The sequence below is a fragment of the Epinephelus lanceolatus genome, chromosome 14 (genome assembly GCF_041903045.1).
Source record: "Epinephelus lanceolatus isolate andai-2023 chromosome 14, ASM4190304v1, whole genome shotgun sequence".
NCBI classification, from domain to species: Eukaryota; Metazoa; Chordata; class Actinopteri; order Perciformes; family Serranidae; genus Epinephelus; species Epinephelus lanceolatus.
Window position 1 is genome coordinate 42929632 of NC_135747.1, and position 19845 is coordinate 42949476.

The 19845-nt window shown below is 42.5% G+C and overlaps 1 protein-coding gene across 4 annotated transcripts in view; it reads left to right on the forward strand.

Moving 5' to 3' along the window:
- Positions 1–19845, forward strand: part of dgkg (diacylglycerol kinase, gamma) — a 172896-nt gene that overhangs the window by 140262 nt on the left and 12789 nt on the right. For all 4 annotated transcript variants that reach the window (XM_033618185.2, XM_033618182.2, XM_033618184.2 and 1 more), the window contains one exon: positions 2432–2633. In XM_033618185.2, the coding sequence (XP_033474076.1) occupies positions 2432–2633 (202 nt within the window). The remainder of the gene's footprint in view (positions 1–2431; positions 2634–19845) is intronic.

Sequence of the window (19845 nt, forward strand, 5' to 3'; positions counted from 1 at the left end):
TAGGACGATAGGAGACAGGTTTATTTCCCTTTATCCTTTTATCCTCCCTTTAAGAGGAATATTGGATTTCTCTGAAACGCTAACTTTTTAGCACATTAGCTAACGTTAGCTTCCATAACAAAACAAACAAGTGAGTCCTCCTTTGTAAGATTGGCTTCCTGTGACATCATCCATCCACTGAGTGAGAGCATACGGGTCGGCCAGTCTGGTCACGTTGGTAGTCCCGTATTCAAGTAACACTGGCGGTCCCGGAGAGTGAGTGACCTGACATGGTGCGTTGGTAAATTCAGTCTGACGCTCTACACTAAGAATGAGCTCCGGTACTGGGAATGAGTAGTCCGAACGCACCACACATATCATCTTCTTCCATTGTCGCAAACGAGCCAACAGATCTTGCTAGCTAGCACTAGCTAATGTCTGTGGAGAATTGTTTTTCCTCTAGCTAAACCCTTGCTACTTGCCAAAAGCTTTTTTTAAACTTAAAAAGTTATAATGTTTTGGAGCCACTTACACAAAGAGACACCACAAAGTAATTAAGGTCCTTGTATATGATTTCAGGTCAAATTTTTCATGTCGTCCTCCCAGTCACTGAATGCAGAAAGATGTGGTTCTGTAAAACCGTCCGATCGCTGAGTAGCACCAAGTAGCACAGCTAGCACTGACCAGAGGAATGAAAACATCAGGGAGATTAACAACGGGCAGGGCAGCACAGGTTGAATAAAAAGCAGCCAATCAGAGACACCCTGGTTAAAAATGATATCATTATTAGTACTTTGTGGTTATATCACTCATTTGATGAGAGGCTTTCATCATGGACCCCGGGGTCTCTGATTGGACACTAGCGGTGGCGTAGTGGAGCTAAGCTGCAAAGTGGCATCAATTTTGGTGGCAGCAGAGATCAAACAAGTAAGGTGGACACATATATTAAAGCTAAGATGATCAGTGGATCCTAAAAAGGCCTGCAAACAAATCCCACTGAAATCACTGGGTAATTACTGAGCCAGTCAGCTCAAACTGGTGCTGCTGTTTCATCTCAACAGAACATAAAAATTGTTGGATTCAGTTCAACCTCAAGCACACTTCACAAATTGCTTCTTCCAAAAACTCTTTAGTTCTAAGTGTTGATCGTTACTGTGTGACCCGCCAAGGTCTGCAGATGTCTCATAAAGAAAAGTCTGCCTGCACAGCTGAGCTCATGGCATTTAACACTGAAATACATTGAGCAGATCAACAGATTTAAGGAACTTCTTTCTACCAGAATACATTTGCCAACAGTACATTTCTGCACAGATGGAAGCAGCACATGGTGGATCATATGAAACGGGCTGTAGCATAAGGTCACGTTGCATGTTATTACAAGTTAGTTCCACATTTCTGTTTAAAATCCCAGAAAACTCTTTAAGATCTTCTTCTCCAGCCCGCCTCCTCCTCCTCCTCCTCCTCCTCACTCATCTTGTTTGCTACTTTTACTAAAGGAAAATTAACAATATTTGAAATTCTTTCCTCCACCCCCCAGCCTCCTCCATTACAGCTCACCACTCCAACCAATGGCTGACTATTTACTGGAGTTTACCAGCCTCTCAGTCTTTCGATGGCTGATAGTCCACCACTAACTTTTTCGTCACATCTCGTCAACAAAAATGAAACATAGATTTCATCTTAGTTTGCACTCTCAAAGATTTATTTTTAGCTTATTGTTGTCTCATTTTCATCATGGAAAAAAGGTTGGTGAAGAAAAATGTTTGTCATAGTTTAAATTAAGACTGTTTCTTTTCCTCCTCACCCACAGCAAGGTTCTTGACCTTGTATCTTCCAGCCCCCTCATCACCTGCTCTCTTGACCCTTTCCCCTCCACTCCTCTCTAGTCTGTCACCTCTGACCCCCTGATCTTCTTAACCCACCTTATCAACACATCTTTGGTCTCAGAGCAGCAAATTCTCCCCCCCTCTGTCCTCAGACTACTGGACATGTCTGCTGCATTAAACACAGTGACCCAACAGACCCTTCTCTGACTCTTCATGGCTCGTTCCTTCCAGGTGACATGGAAAGGATCTGTCTCACAACAGGAGTTCCACAAGGCCCAGTTCTGGGCCCTATTTCCTTCTCCCTTTACATGAGGACGCTCAGTGCTGCCATACACTCACATCGCTTCCAGTCCCTGTTAGGCGGATGACACCCAGCTATTCTTGTAATTTCTCCATCTGACACTCAGGTAGAGGCATGCAGTGCCGCCTGCATGGCTGACATCTTGGAGTGATTGTCAAGGCAGCACTCAAAGGTCAACCTTGACGAGACAGAGCCTGTGCCTGTCTTCAGTGCACATACAGGGACCAAATTATTTGTATGATGCTTTTGTAACTTTTTAGCTGTTCTAAATATCTCATCATAATCATTCTGTCAATCTTCTTTCTATCTTTCTGTCTCTCCGTAGTGCGACGGGATCATCTTGGACCTCAGCAACACCTCCTTAGAGGGCATTGCTGTGCTCAACATCCCCAGCATGCACGGCGGCTCCAACCTGTGGGGTGAGACAAAGAAGAGGAGGAACTACAACCGCATGAGCAAGAAGGTTCCTGACAGGATGCCAGCCAGCACCGTCACAGACGCTAAAGAGCTGAAATTCTGCATGCAAGGTGAGTCAGAGCAGATACATGAGGGCACTGTTGTGGTTTATGTTGTTGACATGATTGGTGGTAAAACCGGGGAGAGCATTGGTGCCCAACTAGGCGGAAGTGTTACCTTTAAAATCACCACAGAGGGCTGCCCTCAAAGTTTAAATTATTTCAACTTTGACCGTGTTTGCCACTTACCTTTCAAAGTGCAACCAATGAGATAACAGCTGTGTTTGACGTAACCATAAGTGAGAAGCATCTGTAGCGTCTGGGTCTACCGGGTTCATGAACTGGCATATAGGTTATAAACTTAGCTAACTCTGATGCTAAAGTTATCTTGGTTGTTTGTCTGTTAGCCAGGCCAGGCAGACACAGTGACAGGGATTATTCTTCATATCACAAGCCTCTGGTCTGAATGGCCTTCTTTTGAAATAAACTGAAATGCGTCTGACACAAAACAGCCTTCTTCTTTGAGGTTTAACCCACACAAAACAGTCTGCGACTGCAACTGTTGTTGCCTTGATGACGTCCCTGAGGGACAGGAAGCGCTGGCAGAACTGGTATTATAAAGACAGTGACAACCATCAAACATCTGGTTTAGATAAAGGCCGAGAAATAAGTGTCAGCATTGTGTCAGAAGGGAGGAAACAGAATGTTCAGTCAATAAATGTTGACAGTTATAGAACAGATACTGCACATGTCCATTCATTCTTCAGTCTTCAGAGTTATACCTGTACGAGCAGTCAGCCTCTGTTTGAGTGACACGTTGAGTTTTGGAGGAGCAAACAGAAGCAGAGCTGTGATACTTATTCTCTTTATTGTCTCTTCTTTGTGTCTGACCTCCTGCATGCTTACATTAAAATGTGTCTCATATCCAGATTGTATTCAGATATGATTTCATCTGCCCCTCTCCACTGTCCACACTGATATCTGATTGAGACACGATTCCTGTGTTCAGGTCAAACAACAGAACACCGCTCTTCTCATTTGCACACATTCAAATAAAACCAAACCACCTAGGGGAAATGCAGACAACTATTAGAGAGCAGCAAACAACAAAAACAGTTCATGTCACTAAAATACTTAGATTACTTTACTTTTTGGCTCCTGAGTGTGTCACAGCTGCTCATTAAGAAAGTCCAGTCTGTATCTAAACCATCTGATATTTGAGACATCTTGATGCATGTGTCACTGTAGACAGTGACATTTCAGCAGTGTGTGACACCAGCAGATAAACAGTGTGTGTGTGCTCACTACCTGAGTGTTGGGTTTATCTGCTGCTACTGTACACATAAAGGTCAGTTTACTCATCAGGAGTGAGTATTACTCAGCCTGGGAGAACAGTTGTACAGTGTCCTCTGTGGCTCTGGAGCTTTGTCAAGTCTGAGGAAATAAACCAGGAGATATCTCACATCACATGTTCAACAGAACGCCTGACTTACAAACTGCATGTTTGGAGTTTGAAAGACACAACCTGACCAGTGAGGTCTGACAGAAGGGTGGTTACAGTTTGGGAGATTGGCTCAATACATATTTAGGAATGAAAGTCAGAATATATTTGCCGCTGATGCTTTCATTTCATTTCAAACAGCCCAGTTGCCAGAGGAAAATGATGGCATTGTACTTTTTTGCAAACCATGGATATGTTACACTTTTACGTTTTATACGCATCATATCAACGTCTCTGAAGTGATGTAGAACATGTGTTGACTCGGTCATTGGGAGGTGGAGGAGACAATGGATGGTGTGCCACCTGGGAACAGAAGGGGAGACATTTGGTCTGATACTAATATTTGATATCCACCTTGAAACTTTGCTGATTGTACAGATCTTCTGTGCTGACGGGGGAATAAGTGTGACCAGCATCCATATTTTCACAGACATGGATAGAAACTGTCAGAGAAACTTGACTGGTTTTCTGAGGGATACAACCGCAAGGTGGTACGTCTAGTTTACCAAGACATTGTTGTGTTTTCTGACTTGTAGTGCCCCCAAACAAGCTATTTTAAAATCAATCAAATTCAATCAAAACATGATCTTTTTCTCACCATAACCAAGAGGTTTTTGTGCCTAAACTTAAAGGGCCAGTGTGTAAAATGGGTTGAAAACCTTTGAAAACAGTGACATCAGTGGTCAAATTCTAGATTGCAGGGTTCACTTGTTCACCCCTCCCGTCGGGTAAATGACGGTGGCCTCGTAGGGACAAAAAGCCTTGCGCAGACACAAGTTTTTCAGGAGTAGGTCTATCTAGCGACGAGGTGAATATTTATTTAGAAATCTAAACCATGTTACGATGTAATGAATCCCTCACGAGCAGGAGACCAGAGTAGCGTTTGGGGAAAAGGCCAGTTTATTTGAGCACTCCAGAAACTCCGGTAACACTCCAGGGGGTAAAAGACTCCGTCCAAAACTCTGACTCTTCTGGCGTAACAGACACACTCCATACACACATACTCGTTTACCATACTGAGTGGGCACCCCCCTCCCCTCTCTGCTCCACCAATCTCCAGCCCGCACACTGACTGACAGCGTAGCCGGTAACAGAGCTCAGCTGTTTATTTAGCCTAGCGATATCTCCGGACTATAGTAGCTGCAATGGACGACTTTGAACTCGATTTTGAAGAGTTTCTTGTAGCGGACACAGATCCAGAGCCATACCTGTTTGAGCCGGAGCACACAGATGAGGAACTCCATGTGTTTGATGCTGAGCGGGTGAGAAGAGAGGCTGAATGCACAGAATGGGATTCGGTGCTACTGCTACCATCTTTGGGGAGATATATCATCAGGAGGAAAAGCGCCGCAGAGAGTGCATCACAAGGAGTGAAGCTGCATCTTCTTTTCCTCGCAGATGACGGTTCGGGTTCATTCTCTCCTGTTGCGTGGTAAGTGTGGTCCATTCGCAAACTTTATAACTAAAAAAACTTTTCACTACTCTCTATCGACGAACTACTAACACTCTCTGCTGTTTCCTCCTCCTTCTTCCTTCCTCCCACTGTCTGCGTTGGTTCATTTATACACGTGAAACGCGTTCTCTGGCTGGCTGGATTGTCCGCTCGGTCTGCCGTACATACATGGCGGCGCAAGATGGCGACCTCTCTAAAGCAAGGCCCTTGCTATATATATATATATATATATATATATATATAAGCATAATTATAAGGCTACGAAAACCAAACGAATTTTATTTTATAGCGATTATACACTTGTATAAACATATTAATGGGTAGAATATTCATATTCAGATTCAGATTCAGATTGACAATAAACCATGCCAAATATTACACACTGGCCCTTTAACCACAGCATTGTTGTAACAAATCCATGGTTTGCAGAAACATACAGTGCCAACAGATTCTCAGTGTTTGGTCATGGACTTTCTACGTCCAGATACAACATGCAAGGTACCCTGGGTGTGTTGGTTGTGCCAACTTCAGCCAACACACACATACGTGGTTGACTTACTTGACTTAAACCCTTTTGCTCTTTGGAGAGCATCGGTCATTCATGAACTTCCTCCAGCTAGTTCGGTGTTGGGCCATCTTCTCTGCTTCCTTCCAGGATGTTCTTGTTTCCTTGAGTTCCGCCTCGACAGACCTTTTCCAGCTGTTTCTTGGTCTTCCTGGCTTTCTTTTCCCTTGTGGTTTCCAGGTTAAGGCCTGTCTGGCCGTGTTGGAGGATGGTTTTCTCAAGGTGTGCCTGATCCAGCCCCATTTCCTGCGTTTGACTTGGGTTTCAATTTGTTCTTGTTGTGTGGTTTGCCAGAGCTCTTCGTTTGCGATGGTGTTAGGCCAGTAAATTCCCAGGATGTGTCATAAGCATCTGTTAATGAGCTTGTTTGATGATGCTTTTGTAGTTCTCCATGTTTCTGCCCCATATAGTAAGACTGATTTAACGTTGGGTTTAGGAAAAAAGAACAGGGTTTGGCTTTACAATCCTACAGATGGTGAACACCGGCCTCCTGGGTGAAAGTGGGTTGTTGTTGGACCCACCCACCACCTGCACTACTCGGATTTTCGCCGCCTTAACTTTCATTGCTGTCCTGCCACATTTCCTACTATACTATAATGTCAAAGAAACAAAGACCAAGTAAAGTTTCAATTTCTTTTTAGATTTATTTGATGAATTAACTCTCTTGTTTTTTCTTTGTGAGTCAGGACATGTTTTTATCAAATTGCCTCATAGTCAGTTTATAGTTTGCTAAATTGTGCTGGTATTAGTGTGTGTGTGTGTGTGTGTGTGTGTGTTTGACTTATAAGGTTCATATCTAGACAAGGACCTTTTTCGTGTCACCATTTCCCTCTTGTCATTCTTCTTCTGGCACTCTTAATACATTCCAGAAAGAAAAAAAACAGCAGCATAAATGACAGTAAAGGCCACTATATAATGGATTAAAGCAGATTATTTGTGTGTTGATTCGTCATTCACCACTTGTGCTAAACAATTAAAACAATAATGATAATTTTTTGACAATATTTTGTCTCTTGCAGAGACTTTCATGGTGAAAGGTGTGTCTAAAGGTAAACATTTTCCTAATATATGTCTTAACTCCAGGATGAGTGAGGTCCAGCTGCTGGATGAATCTGTATCTGATGTCCACAAACATTAGAAAATAACCCGCTCTAAGCTTTTGCCAAGGTTTTCTCGACTCATCCCACGTCTGTCTCTTTCTCTTCACTTTGTCTCTTCATCTCTGCTGACTGAACTAAACCTTGTTTCCATGGAGATCTCAGGGCTATGCTGAAGTAAAGACCGGAGGAGAGGAAGAGAAAAAGACGAGAGAAAAGGAAGACTGTGAAAGAAACTATAGTGAAAGACAGAGATGACTCACATTAGTCATTTTCTCCTCTCTGTGTGTTTGTACGTTGATGAACTTCACCTCTTTGTAGATGCAGTCTTTGCACTTATATTGCATCATAGTCAAAGTGGGGAAACGTGTTACTGTAGATGTGAAAGCACTGATACTCTGATGAAGTTCTGTCTCAAGTCAGTTCTTGTTGCTAATGTCCCGATATCCATTTAAATTTGGACGTCTACTCAGTTTCTGTACCTTCTCTGTGCAAACTGAATCATAAATTAGCGAGACAGACTGTTTGGGATGGAAACTGTTTCTGTTTTAGCACAGGCAAGAACCTGTCAAGTTGTAGTCACAGTCAACCTGCCATCACTATGTGCTCCTGTGTGATAGTCTGTCATCGCCAGACCCAAATTAGTTAAGAATCTCTTGGTTCATTTTTGATTTCCAAGGAGTGTTTCAACGGCCGTGGACCAAAATGCCTCTGGATACGATTCAATAGACCGACAACTATGGATGTGTAAAGAGAACTGGATGAAGCGTTGGAGGCGGGGCCCCATTCATTCCTATGAAAGTTGCACAGTGGCACATGAAACCAGAAGAGCTAGATTCCTGTGGTGAAAAATTACCTGGATCTTCCACCCTGTGAGGCCTGCTCTAGAGATTTACGGTGTCCAAACGGCTAACTTTTGGTTCAGTGCTCCGGTAATTTGAATGGGGAATTTAATCACGTAGCTTTTCCTGACTTTTAAATATTATCAGACCAAATGCATCAAACCACCCAAAAAATATCCACTGATTTATAGAGGTCTCTTTCCAACCCAGTCTCACTCCAAAGTCGTTGAAATCTGGCGCATGGTCAGTAACTTCCAGCGTCAGACACCGATGAAAAAAGCCGTCCTTTCATATCGGCATGATACGCGGCCGGTTGCCATGATTGTGTCATTGTGTAACGCCGGCCAGTGGGAGAAATGTGGCAGAACAACAATTAAAGTTTGGGCAGGAGGGTGACGGATGGGTCCAACAACCACCGACTTTCACTTTTTTTTTTCTAAACAAACACACCTTGGGAGCTACAATGCCGCTGGGAACACTGATATCTGGCTAAAAACACAAATGGTTTGTTGCTAGTTGGTCTTGAAGGGTGGTTTGCAGCTTGATAGAAGTCTCGCTGAGGTGTCACACCGTCCACCATCTCCTCCACCTCCTATGTCACACAGAAACCTTGATACGATACCTATGAAACATGCAAATGTAACGCATCTGTGGTTTGCAGAAACGTACAATGCCAACATCTCCTGGTGACTGAACTGCTGCTGGAACAAATAAAAGACAAGCTCACAGATTTGTCTGGCTCCCAGGAGACCTGTCGGTATGTTGGGGATGTCTCGTCTTAGTCGGAGTTGAGTCGTTTCAGAAGTTTAGTCCACTGATTTTACACATGAAGTTGAGTTCAGTTGTCCTGCTCAACCTGTGGAAACAGTTACACAATGTCCTCCGAGGCTCTGACGGGAGCTTCCTAAAGTCTGAGATTAGGCTTTAGACTTCAACAGAAAGTCTGTGTTACATAATTGGGACGTGGAGTTTGAAAGATTTGGACATTTAGGAGGCAGGGAGGGTCTGACGAAAGAAGCAATCAAGTTGCATTATGGGTATTGAGGGATCCTGTGTTTTTAGGAGCTTGACACATACAAGCGAGTGAAAGTGAGGATATCTTGTCTTTCACAAGTTGAAGTTCAACCACTCTTCTTTCTATCAGTCTCTTGTGACTCACCCTCCAAGGCTAAATCACTGGAGTGCTCCTCTGAGACGCAGCATCCTGTGAAAACACATACACCACAGTACAGTAGACACAGCTCCTGTCACCATGCCGTCACCTTTGTGTCTCCATTATCTGCTGCTCTTGTCGTCTCTCAGTTCAGTCCAAAGGTTCTGGCACCAAAGCACCGTCCAGTCCATACAGAGGTATTTACACTCACCACACACTGAGCTGACGTCTGAACAGCCTCAGTGTGTATATGTGTGAGAGCTTTCGCAGCCATTGACTCCATTCATGTTGTAAATCTTCAGCCTGATCTTAACTCTTGACCTAAATCCAAGTCGTAATCCCAAAGTAGCCTCTTAAAGAAGTGATGACCAGCAAACTGTCCTCACTTGAAGGGATTTTCATTATCTCGTTACACAGACTGACCACACACAAAAACACAAACCCCCGGTCACTGTAATGCACTCCAACAGGCCCGTAGTATTTAATACTTTATGACGTATATGTTCTAATTGTTGTTGGTGTCAGACAGGAGGTGACTCGACTTTGAGGAAGTATATGAGCTGTTAGGTTGTGGTAGTGTGTCAGAATGTGTGAATAAATTTACTCCAATAATCGATCAGTGGATTGTTTTTGATATTTGATTAATAATCAAGGAAAAATGCAAACTGCCATCTTCTGTAGGGTTCTCCAATGTGAGGATTTTCTCTGTTTTATATTATTGTAAATGCAATTTTGGGAGTGTGGACTTGGATTGTGTTGGTCAAAACAGGTATCTCAGGTTCTTGAGTTGTGGGAACTTGTGATGGTCTTTAAAAAAAGTTTTGTTTCCATTAATTAATCAAAAATAAAGCAATCAACTGCTGAAGTGATAACAAATGTTTGTAGGAGCAAAAATATCTGACAAACCTTACAATTAAAAATCGAGTCCAATACAACTACAACACGAATCACAACCCCCCAAATATGAGAACAGCCAGAGTCCCCATTTTCATGGACACAACATGACTTATTAAGGACCCACAATAACGATTTTTATGCCTCCGTGCTGGTGATTATGTTTTCATGTTGTCCATACAGGGAAGTTCTTCAGATTTGGCACAAACGTCCACTTGGACTTTGTGGTTGTAGGTCAAAGGTCAAGATCACCCTTCTGTCTCATTCTTGTTAACGCGATATCTTAAGAACACCTTGAGGGAATTTCTTTAAATTTTGCACAAACGCCCACTTGGACTGAAGAATAAACTGATTAGAATTTCATGGTTGAAGGTCAAAGGTCAGTGTGACCTCTCAAAACATGGTTTTGGCCATAACTCAAGAATTCATACACTTATTATGACAAAACACAAATGTCTAACAGGGTAAAATAATGAAGGTCAAAAGGTCAAAGGTCAGCTTGACTGTGACATCATCATGTTTTAACGTCATATCTCAGGAACAGAAGGGGAGACATTTGGTCAGATCCTGAATTGGTGACTGTCAGAGAAAGTGGACTGGTGGGCGGAGTCATATAACCACAGGGTGGTGATTCTAGTTTTTTCTTGCCCCACCTACCAGGCGTTTACACATCAGATAAAAACTCTATTCAGACATAATTTCAGCTAGCGGGCACACAGGCACAGAGAGACGAAACCAGGGAGAAAATGATAAAAGTTGCATGATTGTAAACAAAACATTGTCACACATCAGTGGTTATAAAAGCTATGTTACTATGTCAACAGCTACAGAAAATGTGCCATTATGTTGCATTAGACTGGAAATTAATCCACGGAAAATTATTCTAACAATTTCATCATACACAACAAAATTCCATCACTTTTTAAGACTTTCAGTGACTTTGTCAAAGTCAGCCTTTTCAAGGCCTGGAAAATGTAAAATTGTAAGACTCCATGACTTTTCCAGGTTTTCAGTGACCATGGGAACCCTGTATAGAGTTGAATCGTCATGTCTCTGGCGTAGCGGCGAACATGATTACAAATGTTATGTTTCACTGTTGTTTTGTTACAACGTTGCAGGCGATCTTAGACAGCATTTTGTTCATGTCTTTTTAACCCTAGAACACTAATGTCAGGTGATTTTTACCCGTCCGATTGTGATCATGTGATTTTCATTGTGTTGTGTTTCATTGTCTGAGTTGCGTGGGGCCTTGGGTAGCTTCATCCTGCTCAAAGACGTCATTGAAGGTAGTTGTGTTTCCCTGCTCCCATACCTGTTTGTTTCAACAGACAAGTGTGATTTTCACTCGACGTTGGTGTTTGATGTTTTAAAATATTTTTCGGGTGGATTTTAGCTGAAGTTAGTGTTTCTTTATCAATTATCATGCCAACAAGTGAGTAAAACACAGCTAAGTTTCCTTTATGTTGGCAATCATTAGCTATATTTCTTCTTTGATACGAAAGCTAAGTTATTCCTAATTTTAGAGCCTTTTTATAGGGTCCTCCCATGATACCTTTTTTTAGTTGTATGATACGTTGTATAGGGGGAAATATAAGAAGAGTACTTCAATTTGCCATGTATTGTTGAACTTAGTGATGGTGTTACTAATTGTAACGTTAGTGCTCTAGGGTTAAAGATATAGTTACACGATGAAGGCTAAAACAAGTGAAAACAAGCTACCTGAGATTAACAACTGTTCACGGCAGTGTGACCTCGGTGGAGCGGAATTAACCCTTCAAAACACCAAAATCACACAATAACACAAACAAACTAACTGATGGTAGCAGAGGTAGAGCATCAGCGCCAATGTAGTGAGGTTAAATTAATGTTTTTGTCAGTGGAGTCTGGCTTTGAAGAGAGCCTAGATAAGTTTCATTTTTAGCTCAGTTCCCGTCAGAAAGTGCTGTTTGGGAAGTACTGAGCGTACGACTGGATAAATGAGACTTGGATCATACTGCATGTGTCTGTGAGAGTTTGTAAACAGATGTTTTGATATAGTTTTTCCTGCTGTTGAATGTGGACCCTTGGACTTCAATTCATCAAGAATTTTCTTAGCTTTTGGGCTCCCTGTTTACCATGGAGGCATGTTAGAAAAATAAAGTTTCCTCCACGAATTCAACGTACCTTGGGGTGAGTCATTAATATACAAATGATCTTTTGGAGGATACAGTATTCCTTTAATGCCCAGTTCAATGTAAACTTCAGTAAGCTGATCCATACTGGGAGCAGCTGAGTGGAAACAGAGATACAGCTCAGAGGAAATGAAAGAAGAAAAGTATAATTATCGCATATTATTTTTCTCATATTTCCATTTCCTCAGTGTGTGACTAACAGACCTGTGAATCCAGATGTTTTTACACACATGTTTACATGTGTATGTGTATGTATGAAGCCCACTAGCTTCACAGAGACAGAGACAGTTTCAGTAAAATATGTCTGTGTGAATTCGTTCATGTCCGAACGCGTGATGGAATCCGTGTTGTGCAGAGTTTCCCCTCAGGATCAAACCTTTATTAAATTAGCTTCTCCTGCTAATGTTATTTAGAAACCGCACTCAGAGACAAGTGCTCTAGTTTCAGAGAGGTATGCATTTCTGTGCCTCCATCTCTGCGTGTGTGTGTGTGTGTGTGTGTGTGTGTGTGTGTGTGTGTGCTAGCGTGCCTCTGTCAGTGTGCACGCGTGCCTGCATGTTTATCATACAACTAATTGTTTATGGCAGTTGCTTTCTCTGGCACAATAAACTAAAGCTTTTAAATCCATTTGCTGCAGTTAATGCAATCAGCCAGGGTTACCCGGAGTGACTGAGAGACGCCCCGGGCTCCTCTGACCTCAGTGATGAAACTTCAGTCCTCTGAGTCACTGTGGATGTGCTCTGGCTTTTGTTCTGCACGGACAGCTGAGACAGACACACAGAGACAGCCTATAGCCACGTCTAATCATAATGCAGTCAGTTGTGTCACTGACATTTAAACATTATATCTTTTACTTGATTTAAACAACAGTCGTTAAACTGGGAGAAAGTCGCTGTGTGACTGCTGTGAGAGCTTGAAGGTGTGTTTAGACTCGCGTGACTGCGCTACACTGTCTCCATGATCACCTGTGGTACTGCTTTGTTTCGTCTGTATCTGTAAGTTTCAGAAAATGTGCACAAATACAGTCAAAATAAAAGTGCAGACAGAAGGCTCGGTCCGTCTCTGTATCTAATGCTGAGCATGAATGAGCCTTTACGTCATGTTCACACCAAATGCGATGCAAGTTTTCGCGTTGTGCTACTTGCACATTTGAACGCTAGAATATTTTGTATTTACTCATGTCATACTCGCGTGAAATCACTGAATCGATGAGTGAACTTCTGCCAGTACGTCCTTGGCGTCACACGTACCTGGAGGATCTTAATACTGATTGGCTATAGCGGCACGAAACGGTTGCTGAAGTTCAGATTTTTCATCTCTTGAAAATAAGCATATAACATGAAATGGCGCTACTTGCTCCATTTGCACCACTTAGCACATTTCATGTCATTTGCAATGTGACCATCAAGCTACCCGCCAGGAATTCATGCCAAATTGCGTCTCTACCTGTAATTCACTCATGCGAATTGTTTTATTTGCGCCTGATGTGAACACAACATCTCACTTCTGCAGCCTCGACTTCTCTCTGCTACATCTCTCTTCTTTCTTTCCTCAGCCACAACATAATTATCTGGCTAAAATAAATATTTGTGAATGCCCTCGTCCGTAACGTCCTCTGTGCTCATAGTTTGGGAGGCCGTTTCTTCTGTTGGAAACACAACTAGTTTGCAATACAAGCGAAGAGAACAAGGAAGTTCTGTTTGTTTCTACCACAGTCTAGACTCCGCCCCCCTGACTATCTGAAAGAGATATTCAAACTGAAATAGCCTCAATTTCCTTCTGCCTCCAAATACGTCACTGTTGCATCAAATGACCGAGCTGAATGCAGGAAGAACAAATAGTTTTGCGGCTGCAAACTTCTGTCAGTACAGCACTCACTGAAGACTTCAGTTGATTTACCGTCAGCTCTGATTGGACATCCACATGAAAGGTGGTGAATTTTCCCTTTAACGTCATCCTCCAGTGCTCCAGCTCTTCTAACGTTAAGGTTTAAATTACACTCAGTAAATGGGACATAGAGAATCTTACAGTGGACGTTAGTTGAAGGTGTTGTGGTTGAGAGAAAACCTGTCTGAATGTGTAAGTGAAGCGGGGTCAAAAGTGCATTCTTGTCAGCTGGATGAAGATATATCACATTCAGAGGAGCAGGTAGGGCTGGAACAGGATTTACGTACGAAGGCCGCTGTGTCAGCCCATCACGCTGCTCCTCCTCGACTGTTATCTGTGCACCATCTCTCCCCTCCCCTGTTTATTTCCTCTCTGCTCCTGGATCAGATTTCCTCAGCTTCCTGCGGTGGATTGAGCTGGAGAGGATGCACATAAATAAAGTGGATGTAGCACGCATCAGTCCAGAGACTGAAACATGGGAACTGTAAGTGTGTTGAACAGCGAGCTGGTCAGCAACACTCTGCAGAATCATGTTCCTTTTTAACTGTTAGGAGTAGTGCATGGTATGAATTTAGTCTTTACATCACAGGGACATTCAATTAATACTCAAGTACAGTTTTGATGCAGTCTACTTAAGCATTTCCATTTTAAGTTATATTTAAGTTATACTTTCACAGGAAACTACTGTACTTTGATTCCTTAATGAAGCTAACCAGCAGTCCTTACTGTTGGTTCCAGTACGGCCCAAGGGCCTTTGCTGCATGACATCCCTTCTCTCCTCTGCCTTCCCTGTCTCTTTAGCCCTTTTACATAGAGATTGCATCATAGAGCTGCTAGGAAGTTCCTTCTTTACACAGCCTTTGCATTTTTAAAAAGAACCAGACAACAGCCGCATTATTCCGCTCCTGTGTGTGATCTCAGACAGTGTGCTAACATTGCAGCATCAAAAGAGGCGTGACCTGTAACAGCATTACATAACAACATTCGCATTGACGCACTTTCTAAGCAGTAACAATCACGGAGCTCTTTGTTTTTCCAAATTGCAGACATTTTCAGCTGCTGTTCTGTGAGTTAGCTGCTAACTGCTAGTAGCTACTTTTCAACTCTCCTGTGGTGGGTAACATATGTAACACATTGTCAAAATATCACATCCGTGCCGCCCTTGATTCATCCTGCCGGCTGTCCCATTTTGTTTTGCTGCTGTTAGACCTCCACTGCCAGCCGAGGGGCGAGACCACTGTCCCCCCATGATCGTACCTTTTATCCAGAACTGTGAGGTGGAATAATAGCGTGATATTCCTGCCTTGAACAGGCAGTGGAAGAGAGGCTTCTCTCACACTGCTGTGTGTGTCTGTTTAAGGAAATTAAATTCAGTTCACAGTGTTGTACCGACGTAGTGCTTTTATTTTGAAAGAGACTGTATGCAAACTGTACATTTCCTGTGAAAACAGAAGTGTATTTTGAAAACAGACAATGCATGTAACAGGCTGAAGTTGACACGGCGTCCCAGAACGTCAACAACCAACACACCCAGGGTACCTTGGACGTCATATGTGGACGTGGAAAGTCCATGACCAAACGTGGACATGTGACGAGGTCACCGTGAGGATGTGTCGCTCTGGCCTGCTATCTATCAGTCTGTCGCTTATTTTGAATGTTTTTTCCTGCGTTTAAGGAACCTGCATGCGTGCGCTAATTTGGTTTGGAAAGGGGTTTAAAATTAGAGCCAAAAAAGTCTCTCAAATCGGCGTTCTAAGACCTGCAGTCGTTCTGGTTCTTGCGTTGCACACACAATAAAAACTAGGGTTCTTAGAACAATGAAAAAATTCCTCTGGTCTGACAATTGGATGAAGCAGCTTTAGCTTTGTTGGAAAGTATCTTTAATGGGGTAACAGAGGTAACTGATTACTTTATCCAGTGAGTAATCAGTAAAGTAATTGTTAACAAGTTAAGAAGCTTATCACTGGTGTTGTGTTTTAGAAACCTGCTATTTCAGGTATGTTCTGCGTCTCCCCTCCATGACTCATTTGTTTTCTCCCTGCTTATCCGACTCTCCCCCCTCTGCTCTTCCTCCTATCACACCCCCGAGCTCTCCCCCCTCCCCTCACCTTTTCTGCTCCTGCTCCTTCTTCCCTGCTTCCCAAGGTCCACAAACCTCCTGCCCATCCCACCCACCCACCCTCCCTGCTAACAGTCAAGCTGTGACACCCGATGAAAGCGGCTATATCAGGCAGAGTCTGCATATTGTTTTCTTCTCACACAACAGAAACAGCAGACTATAATTACTTTGATTCACCCCCACCGGTCTGTGTGGCTGGAAATAGTTCCTGTATGAAGCTGGTGAGTCGCTCTGGGTGGATGGTGGGAGAGTGGATGACCTTCCAGTGATACATTTACTCAGAGTTAATGAATGACAAATGATTCTTAAAGAGGCCAATCACATTCAGACAGGAAACGATGACACTTCCTAAAGCTTCTTCTATAATCTGTTCTTTCCCATCAGCTCCCATCTGGAAAATTCTCATGTCGGTTTAGTTTCTGGATAAAACTGAAATTTCACCATCTGGGTGCTCACAGCCCATGCAAGGATTCAGTGACACGGTGTGTGTGTGTGTGTGTGTGGTGTATTTTTGCACTGTATCATAGTAACATAGTGTTCTCTGTCATGTGGCCAAGTGCTCTCCCCCGTACCTTTACCTCTGTCGGTGCTGGCGAGGTGAGCTGCAGTTCCTCTTGACCATCTGCCATGACTCCGGCCACCCTGAGACAATAACAGGCCGGTCGGGGAGGGAGGGAGGGAGGGAGGGAGGGCATGTGGGTGGAGGAAGGATACACAAATATGCCTGCTTATAATTATAGCTCAACACCTCAAGCTCATGTAGAATGAAGGCTGCAGATATTCCTCTGGGAGCTTTATAATTCATCCTTCAGTTTCTAATTGAAGGGCTGTTATAAATAACTCATCACTAAATTTAAAACTTAAAGGACGAGATGTTCAGTATTTTTCTGAATGTAGACAAACCTACTGAAAAGACAAACCAGTAGGAAATGATGCAAACATTGTCTGTGTGGTCTGATGAAGCTTATTCCTCTGTGCTGTGGTCTTTAAAGGAATAATTCACCCCCCAAATGATCATTTGTGTATCAGTAACCAAGTCTCATTTATGCAGCACCTCCCAAATAGACGGGAACTAAAATAAAATGCTCTCTTCAAAGCCAGATCCCATTGACCAAAACATTTCACCTCGCTGAACACTGGACATGCTGGTCGACTGCTGCCTCGATCTGCTTGTGTGCTTGTTTTATTGTGTGACATCCAAATCCGAACTGACCCTCGAAAATAACAAAGTCACAATAACACAAACAGGTAAAAGGTAAATTACTGTTTTTGTCAGTGGAGTCTGGCTTTGAAGAGAGAATAGATAAGTTTCACTTTAAGCTCTAGGGTGGAAGAGCGTTTAGACACACAGAGCCGGATTGGCGAGTTGATCCGAGGCGCCCAATTTTCCGCCTCGTAGGGTAGACATATTGGTGGAACCCTTTTAGTTTAAACAGACCGAGGCGGCCTTCTGCAACAGGAGGGGCTGTTGATGACTTGTGGGAGGAGCTGTTGATGACGCTGCACGTGTGACCCACTGGCGGTGGATAAACAGGAAACAGCTGATAGCAGGAATTAGCGAGCAGCTAGTAGCAAGAGGGAAACACAAACCTGACAGACACTGTAAAGATGAGCAACTGGGGAGACAAGGAATTGCGCGCCCTCCTTGTCCTCGCAAACGAAGAGGCCATTAACCGTCAGATGACGGGGACGGTGAAGGACGGGCCGACTTACGAGAGAATCGCCGAAGGACTGACCAGCCGCGGCTTCCCTCCCACGTCACTGTTTACGTCACACGCTGAGCTACACGTTTTGTTACTTGCTCACGCCCCCCATTGCCCCGAAAAAGGCACATTCTGTATAAACAAAAGTAGGTAGGCGGCATTTTGCTGCACTCCCTGATTTTGTTTTTATACTGCCAATGCTGAAAAAAGACTGATTGGGCTTTCCTGCAAATTGGCACAACTCCTGTTTAAAAAGGGCTATAGAGACAGACAACCATTCACACTCACATTCACACCTACGGACAATTTAGAGTCGCCAATTAACCTGCATGTCTTTGGACTGTGGGAGGAAGCTGGAGCACCTGGAGGAAACCCACGCTGACACAGGGAGAACATGCAAACTCCACACAGAAGGGTTCCCCCTCAAACAGACTTTAAAAAACCTCCTAGCATAGCGACATTAAGGTCAGGGATAGATCTTAGATCAGTACTCTTTGCATTTAAAATGCTATTTAATGCTGTGACAACGTCAATGTCTAGTCCTCGAATATTTTCTGTACTTTCCAGACACCATATTGGGGTCAGTACAGCTTGTATTTGTATTTTTTACCGGTTTGGATCATCAAGTTCAACAGAAATCACAAAATTAATGCCAACATGAATTTAAAATGTATTGTTAATAGTTTTTTTTTTTTTTGTTATTAAAAGTAAAAGGATCTTTGGGGCTATCAGCTATGTTGTTTCATCTCAGTCAGCTGGCATGTTGCGTTTCACCGCCAAATAATGTGAAACTAGGAGGCGCTATTTATTTATTTTATTTGGATCCCCATTGGTCACTACCGAGGTAGCAACTACTCTTCCTGGGGTCCACACAAGCAAACATGACATCATAGAGTCAAACAGATATCTGATTAAAAATCCAAGGCAAGAAGAAAAAAACAAAATACAACTGAAAAACAGGAAAACTACAAAACAAAAATAAAACAAATAAACACACAAAACAAAAGCATCATCTACAGAATCATGATTCATTCACTCAAGAACAAATGTCCCTGCTTTTGTCTGAATTACCGAGATTATTATTTCAGCAACAAAAAAAAACCCATCCTACTCTAAATTAACGAAATAATAATTTCATAATTTTTTTTTTTTCTGATTATCTTCCAGGAAAATAAGAGTAAATTTGTTTCTATGATTTTTTTTCTCATAATTCTGAGATCATAATTTAATTAATTCAGAAAATATGGGCAAATTTTTTATGTCAAGTGAATGCTACAAAAAAATATTAAAAATAAAATTCTCCTGTTAAATTTATGAGGGTTTTTTGTTTCAATGGAGAACAAGAGACAAGTACTTCATGGAGCAGCTGGGTTGCTGTGGGAGACAAAAAATGAAATTTATTTTCAGTTGGACTTTCAGTACAAATGGGCTGAAAATCACAGAAAGTATACTGAGCACCACAGTAACACATTGTTTATTTTGTTTTGTTTGAAATGACTGAAATACAGAATATAGCCACACATCTGCTTTAATGTATATTTCCATCTTTCTCTTACTGGTTTTTGTTTCATAATTCTGTATATTTATATTTTAGGCTTTAATATAATAAACTGTGTATCTTGTGTATGACCGATCACTTGTGACTGTATAAATATCAGCTCAGCAGTTTTTTCCAGATATTCTGTTTTTATAAACGTTCTATATAAATCGTGATTATTTCAATAGTGCATTCATGTGAGAAGGCTTCAGCTTGCCCGCACAGCAGAGAAAATAGTGCAGCACAGCAGTGACGATTCTCGCTGCCCGCTCCTTGGCAAAGCAATGCCGTCCCATCCCAGAATGCACTGTGGCTGCGTTATGTAAGAGGCTGTTCTGTTCTATTCTTAGCTCTACCTCACT